We start from the raw sequence: 7,770 nt of genomic DNA on the forward strand, positions 1-7,770 counted from the left end.
CCTGATTGCTTGCACCCTGTGGTCAATATGGAGACAAAGGAATGCGGTTGTGTTCGGAGAGAAGAAGATGTCAGAGAGAGTGGTGGTAAGAAGAGCTGAAGCTTTAGCCAAAGAGCACAGGAAGACCAGGAAGGAAAGGCAGATGAAAGGGAGAAGCAGCAGCAAGAGGTGGGAACCACCTCAGAAAGGGTGGATAAAAGCTAACACTGATAGGGCGTGGCCAGCGGGAGCGAGCCAAGGCGGTGCAGCGGTAGTTTTCCGGGATGAATACGGAGACCTTATCCAGGCAGTGTGGGAACCGTGCCCGAGGAACTCGGCGCTGGAAACAGAGAATGGGCAATTCGGCTGGGGTTGAGGGTGGCCTGCCGTGAATGGAGAGTGATCATAGAATCGGACTGTCTGGGGGCCATCAAATGCCTGCAGAGCATGGAAAATAGTCCTTGGCGCACTAGAAACATGGTGCAGGAATGCCTTAGGCTAGGAGAGGATTGTAAGGAAGTTAAGTATGTACACGTAGGAAGAGATTGTAATGTTGTAGCTGACTGGGCAACGGCTAGGGCGGCTAGGGCCGTGTATCCTCCAGTTCGATTTGTTTCAACCGAATAGGACACGCCCCCAGAGTTCTGTAATCTTATTGCGGCTGACGTAGCTAATGGGTCGGTAGCGTAGAAATATCAAGCTGGGAACAGCTCCTTGACTTCAAAAAAAAAAAATATATGCCACAAATATTTTGATAAAATTTTCAGATTCTTAACTACACCTGGAAAGAGTAAGATCAACATAGAAGCCATTTTCCATAATACACCTTTGATCAAAAGTGGATTGGCAGAACTAAGATCCAAATCATTGAAATACTATAGAATCGAACAGATAAACATATACACAAAGTTGAGCCCCCAAAATTACATTTATTCAATGAAGAGAATGAATATGGCCCCCATTAAAATACAGAACACTGACAGACAAACAACAACTCGTCTATAACACTACAATCTTTCCTGCTATATCTGAGAATCCAGTATGAAACCAGCAACAGAAGTATACTCTGCAGCATGCAGCATAGAACTCCATTATTGCAAACAGATAATCAAGTCGTTTCGACAAATGCATCAATAGACCATTGGCTTAGAGCATCAACTAATCCAATAACCAAAATTCGACCCAAAAAACAAATGAACATCACAGAACTCTTTTCGATACACGGGCTGCTGCAAGGTGATCCTGCCACAAGTAGAAAACAGATATTATAGCATGGTAGTGCCAGTCATATTAACTCTTAAATTCAGAGAAAAGTACACGGTACAAGCAATAAAGGCACTGTTATTAACTATGGATCCCAAAATCAACCGATCCCGATCAGACTGGTTTCAGCCACTATCGGTCGGTATTGGCTGGTTTCAGCCAGTTTCAGCCGTATCGGCCGAATCAGCTGAAACTCGGCCATATTGGCTGAAAATCTATTGCCAAGTAGTAGTAGAATATCTATTGTCTCAAAATCTATCAACCATGTAAGTTATAAAACCGGAGCACCAACAAATGATAAAATTCATACCGACACAAAATCAAAAGCTCTAGTCTCCTCCTTCGAGTTGCTCATGATAGGACCCTGGCTTTGAACTGGGTTACTAGGAACTTGGAAAGGATCAGGGAAGGGAGAAGAATAAATGCCCTCCATAGAATTCCCAGCTGCATGTCCAAATCCAGAGTTGAGATTTCCTAGGTTTTGCATCAGTAACTGCTGCTGAGCAATGAAAGCCCCCATTGCACCATAGTTCATCGGCTGGGGAATGAAAGCTTGATTGAACATAGTGTTTTGGCTCATATTGTACTGCATTGGAACCTGAGGGTAGAAGGTGTTTGGACCAAGAAAATTACTTGATAATCCGATGCCAGGTAACTGTTCAGGACGACGGTTTTCGTCTACAAAAGGGGCTACTGAGAAAGCAGTGCCAGATTCTCCAGCCATACTTGGTTGCCCATTAACCTTCTCGTTAATAGTTAAATCAGCCATCAAGTCGTTTATATTTCTTTTTCCCGATACTGTCTGTGGGAAGAGCTGCTCAGAGTTGCCACTAAAAAGATCAAGCAATTTGGTTTGGTTACTGGAAGGGATATTGTGCTTTATATTAGATGACTTGTCATCTACTGTCAGTCCTGAAAAAAGGTCATCGGATTCCTTGTCCTCCGACACATGGAATGATACATCTGCAAATGGATCACTTCCATCTGTATTTTCCTTGGTGCCTGTCTCAGCAGTAGCAAACAATTCATCTAAAGGAGAACCAGAAGAAATTAGGTTCCCAATGTTCTGATCATCATGTTTCTGCACAAAACTTTCACTTCCATTAGGATCTAAGTCACTTGCATCAATTAAATCAGGCATCTGAACTGCAGGGGCTGGCGTAACTTTTGCAACTGAAGGCCCCAATATACTTTTTGTTCCAGTATCCTGCTCTCCACCAAGAAGACCTAAGACCTGATTAAAAGCAAGACAACTATATTATATCTTGCAGTAGTAAAGAAGGTAAGCATTGTTTCAATAGAGTAAAGCTGAAACCATGAAGCAGTCCAAAGTCAAGGGGTGGAAGCCATCACCAGCATTTCCCATTAACTGGATCCTAACAAGATAAATTTTTGCACGCATGGAAGCTAACATCCCTCTGCAACTAAGTCACATCACTCAGGGAAGTGTTCTGCTACTATTTGACGGAATATATAAATAGCATATCACTTTTCTCTTTCCTGAACAACCCAAAAAGAAATGTTGCAGAATGGGGAAATTTTTGTTAATGCCTGTTCTTCAGCCATGCGGATCAGAAAATCACCACCAGGGAGGAGGAATAATAGGAAGTATATGTCGATGACATCTCAGTTGAAGAAGCTTCTTAAGAATTATAACATAGTCAAAGAGAGACTACCATGACAGATTGTATCTCCCGTGACAATGTTTGGATTGCATTCAAATGGTTAAGATAATGTTGGACCTATGCAAGTTATCACAATCTCTGAACAGAAAGAAAAGCAAGAGTGTGATATGGAAATATAACATCTAATGCACCCAAATTGGAGTATATTTAGAGATAACAGATGCAGAATCATAACTGTGCCTGGCCAACTTGTGAGAAAATCCATATACATCGAAATTTAGATGCAACTTACCTTGGTGGCCTTCTCTCGCAGAGAAACTTGGGGTAACTCAGAACACTTCACGATGGAGTCTCTGTTTTCATTAAAATAAGATGCTATGATGGAAAAATGTTCATCATCTTTTTTCCTTAAGATTGATTCCAGGACGCAGACAGCCTTCATCCTAACCTGCAAAAGCAATTTACCCAAAGTGCTCCCATTAACAAAAATGAAAAAGAGTTCCCCAATGTAAACTTACTAACCTTGTGAGATTGAAAACCAATAGACTAAAAACAGAAAGGTCATACTGATGCAGGGTTGAGGGAACTAGGGAAGATATACACCAACTTCTCCTGATTAGAGGAGAAGCTGTGCTCACATTCCCTACTAACACTAAGATGTAGCCTCAACAGAACTGCACATTCTTTTATTTTAATTTTTCAAAACAGTGAGCAGTGTTCTTCATGGATTCATAACTATGATCTTTTACACTTAACAATTAAATAACCATGTGATGTAGATAAGGAAAGAAAAAGGGATAGAATGCATGGAAAATTATGATGCTAAAAAATATGCAAGTAAAAGATTAAGAAATACCACAACACCAAACTTGTATGAAGTACTCATAAGATCTGCAAGCAATGTCTGATTTCAACAGAATAGGAATCATAGTATCACTTTATTCACAAAATCTAGTTCTGTTGCTAAGAGTAAGTCTTCATTTGAATAAGTGGATAAGGTTGCCGAATAAATACATACCAGAAATAAGTTTGATTATAACAAGCACAACCTTGGATATGTGCTATCAATGAGACTGTGAAGTCTACCAAGTTCTTAGCTCTTAGATTGTTGATACTTGACAATAGTCAAGGATCATTCAACTATCCAGTTAAATAGCACTCAGGTCTTAATTCAATAATTAGGACTAGTTGCACCACAAACTAGCTCAAAACGCAGTCTTGGTTCTCTATATATTCCCCAAGTGTATCATATTTCAACCATCAAATAGATAGGAAAACCGTTAAAACATTATGAATAAGGAAAATTATGGATTCAACAAGAGGTAGTATGCAGACAGTCATACTTGCACCTCTCATGAGCTACCTACATACAAACATATGGCACACATAAAAAACTACAAAGAGACAAAACAAATGCGGTTGTTATAAAATGCATTTCTCTAGTATCAAGTACACTGGCAAATGCATATCATGTGAAACATGAGATTGCATCTTTACTTTGCAAATAGAAGTCTAACTTGGCAGCTATAAAAGCACGGATACTTCATTTGTTCCCTCCATACTAGAATCTAATATGTATCGGATACCGATATGACATCGATACAGCCCGATAAGTATTGAATATGACTAGAGGAGTATTCAAATTTAAAAAAATAATTTTAAATCTCTGATATAGCTTCGATAGGGGGGATATAGCTTAGATATATTTCTTGATCATCCGATCATTTTTCTTCTTTTTTTTTGTGCTAAAAGATGATATAAACTATATAATTTATATGTATATACGATTATCTAATCCTTCATGATACTTTAAGGTTTATTTATTTGATAATAAATTAAATATATAACTTGAAAGCCATCTAAACATCCAAATTAATTGTAGATTAATAGTTGAATTAGGTTGCAATGTTTCACTAATATTTTGAGTTTCATATCAGTTTTTATTACAATATTATTAATTCTAGCTTTCTTTCACTTTATCATATCATTTTTAGAATAATCATTCTTTACCATATATTATATTAGTTGGCAATAAATTGTATATTATTTATTTATTGGCATATCCATGTCGTATATGTATCCTATTTTTAAAAATTTATCATATCCCCATATTCGTATCTTCATATCCCCGTATCCCGTATCCGTATCCGTGCTTCATAACTTAGCATGACCAGTTGACACATCATGACATATGAATAACAAGGATATGGAAGAGACACATCATGTAATATGGCAATAATGACTATAACTCCAATCTAAAATCTAGACGGATGCATGTAGCAATGGCATTATACGACAATGAATATGTATATTGTTAACTTCTTGTCCTAAAGGTAAGCTGCTTGATAAAATTACAAATTTACAACATGACTTGCTCAGCTTAGACAAGCATGAAAAAGTACATGTATGTTGCACAACATGTAGATGTGATTTCTTGTAGTGGGATTGTTTGGAATGCCTATAAAGTTAAAATACTCAACAATATATGTGCCTACTGAAGGATGAAGCAGCATACCTGCCATAAATGAGATTGCAACTTGATCTCTAGAGCATGACTCATGGCCAATGCATCCAACTTTAAGGTCTCATGCAGAAACACCTGAATAGCATCTCGACTTGGCTGTAGACGCACACCCCCAGAGGTGACAATGGTCTCTAGAAGCCTCTCCTCACGAGTCTTAACTTCAGCATGACTTGGTCCAATATCATCAACTTCTGCCGAACCAATTATATTAATTCTCGAGTCTGAGCTCCAAGTACTACTAGTCCCACTCGCCGAGAGCCTAGAAGGGATCCAACTCTCCTGGTGGTTATCAATGCCTTCATATGAATCATGTCTATCAGTTTCTGTTGTCAGAGATCTACGGAGGATTGGGCCCTTATAAGTACCATTATCATTTTTCATTATTGAATGTGCTGCAGCAAAGGTGCTTAGACCCTGCTTAATGGAGGCACTGCCAAGATCTACCACTTCACTCAGAAAAGATTTTTTATCTTCTGTTGGCATCTCAAAATTCGTATTGCCAAAACCTTGGATACGCTTGTTGAGACCTTCTGCTGGTGCGGCTGGTTTATTGTCATCAGAAGAAAATACAGCAGAGATGGCTTCATGGGCAGTGTCACGGACAGCCTTGTTAAGTGCATCACCTTTAAGTGGATCTGGCTGTCCCTTGTAATGAAACAGCTGACGGATAGCCGCCGAGTGACGTTGCATTTCCCTCCTGAATTCATTGCCAGATTTTCCCACTGCATACTTGATAAGCCGTAAAGCCTACCAACATAAAAAATGAATTTGCAAACAATATAATCTTCTCAAAAGGTCATACTTGTATTGCTAACAAAATACAGCATGGGCCGACCACTTACATAATGAAGCTTCATATCTAAAAACAATGAAAAAGATACGAAATCTAGTTGTCCGAAAAATGGAGAGCAAAGAGTCTATCCTAACAGTCACATGCACCTTCACATGATCACATAAAGTATGCCTCTAGATCAGAATGAGCTGCTATTTCTAATAGTTCTAACATGAAAAGTATCAGCGAAGATAGAAGCATCCTTTTATAAGTCAGATCAACAAAATTTTATCTTGAGAAAATTTTACGACCTTGTAACCATATATCTTAAGAAAATGATCACTAATTAAATTTCCAACGAAACTTAGCTCATGAAACTAAATTGGTGAATCAAAATTTTAAAAAGAAAATACCTTTTGCTTGACGGCGGGGCTCTTGTGATCAAGCCGCTTAAGAATATAATCAGACACCTCCTTCACGATGCTCGCAGGAGAAGTCCGCAGAAGCTCGCAGATCTCCTCCAATTTGTACACGGGGGCGATCTTGTCCTCGTCCACCGTCACCCCATCGATCATCCGGATTCTCCAGTACGCCTCCACAGCTCGTCGGCTCGAATCCATCCCCACCGAAGGAAGAGAAGACAAAAAAATCCTAGTAACCTACGATCTCAATACCAATAAGAGAAGGAAGGAACCCTAGCACCTACAACACCGGTGATGAGGATACGATCGATATCGCAGAGAGGGTTGGACTGCGATTAGGGTTTTGGAGGAGGAATTGGGAGGAGATTTGAGGGGGGAGGAGAGGGTGATTGATAAATTTGGGGGTTGGGTCGGGAGAAGGGGTAAGCGTACGGGGTTGTGCAGTGGGTACGCGCGGTGACGTGAGAATAGCACCGAAGAAGGAACCAGTCCTCGTGACTTTGTGAGTTTGGGACGGGAAAGCCGTCCACATGTTCCTCGCCGTTGATTCTTACGGGCCTTAACGGGTCATTTATCGGATCGACCTCAGCTCAGGAACAGGCCCAATAGGGAGAATCAAGAAGCTGTCGCGTGTGTACGCTGGTCGCTGGTTCAGTGGTTTCGTTCCGGGACACGGTTCGAGCCTTCTAATTATACTCAGGCTCAACTCGGCTCAACTCAACTCGAGCTGAGCCCGACCGAGCTTAAGTCTAGCTCGAGTCGAGCCCAAGTCTAAAATGAGCCTATTATCAAGCCGAGCAGGATCGAGTTTAAGCAGAGCCACAACCTATTATGGTGAAGTTTAACATTTTATTATACAAAAGTTCAACAGGAGGAGGAGGAGGAGGAGGAGGTTGAGCTTGCTGATGGTGGAGGAGGAGGAGGAGGATTGAAGGAGGCTGACAGAGGAGGAGAACCGAAGGAGGCCGAGTTTGCCAACGATTTGAGGAGAGCGTGATTATGAGAATTGAAATTTGAGAATTTAGGAGAACTAGGATTTAGGGATTTACATTTTAGGTTTTATACTGAGCCTATAGAGTCGAGCCTGAACGAGCTAGCTCAAGCTCAAGCTCGCCTCGAAATGAATTTCAAGCCTAAAATTTAGGCTCGGGCTGACTCGTCTTAAGCTGAGCTGAGGCGAGCTCG

At 40.4% G+C, this 7,770-nt stretch overlaps 1 protein-coding gene across 1 annotated transcript; it reads right to left on the bottom strand.

The window, feature by feature from the left end:
• Window positions 1–822: 822 nt before the first annotated feature.
• LOC140797586 (protein MODIFIED TRANSPORT TO THE VACUOLE 1) lies at window positions 823–7,087 on the bottom strand. The gene is made up of 5 exons (XM_073151159.1): window positions 6,577–7,087; window positions 5,383–6,138; window positions 3,160–3,315; window positions 1,553–2,476; window positions 823–1,221 (listed from the first exon to the last, which is right to left on the bottom strand). Exons 1-5 carry the CDS (start codon window positions 6,781–6,783, stop codon window positions 1,180–1,182), a joined length of 2,085 nt encoding a protein of 694 aa, XP_073007260.1. The 5' UTR covers window positions 6,784–7,087; the 3' UTR covers window positions 823–1,179.
• Between the last annotated feature and the right edge of the window lie 683 nt (window positions 7,088–7,770).

This window comes from Typha latifolia, chromosome 1 (assembly GCF_019914945.1).
Source record: "Typha latifolia isolate L0001 chromosome 1, TyphaL0001v2, whole genome shotgun sequence".
In the NCBI taxonomy this organism is placed as follows: domain Eukaryota; kingdom Viridiplantae; phylum Streptophyta; class Magnoliopsida; order Poales; family Typhaceae; genus Typha; species Typha latifolia.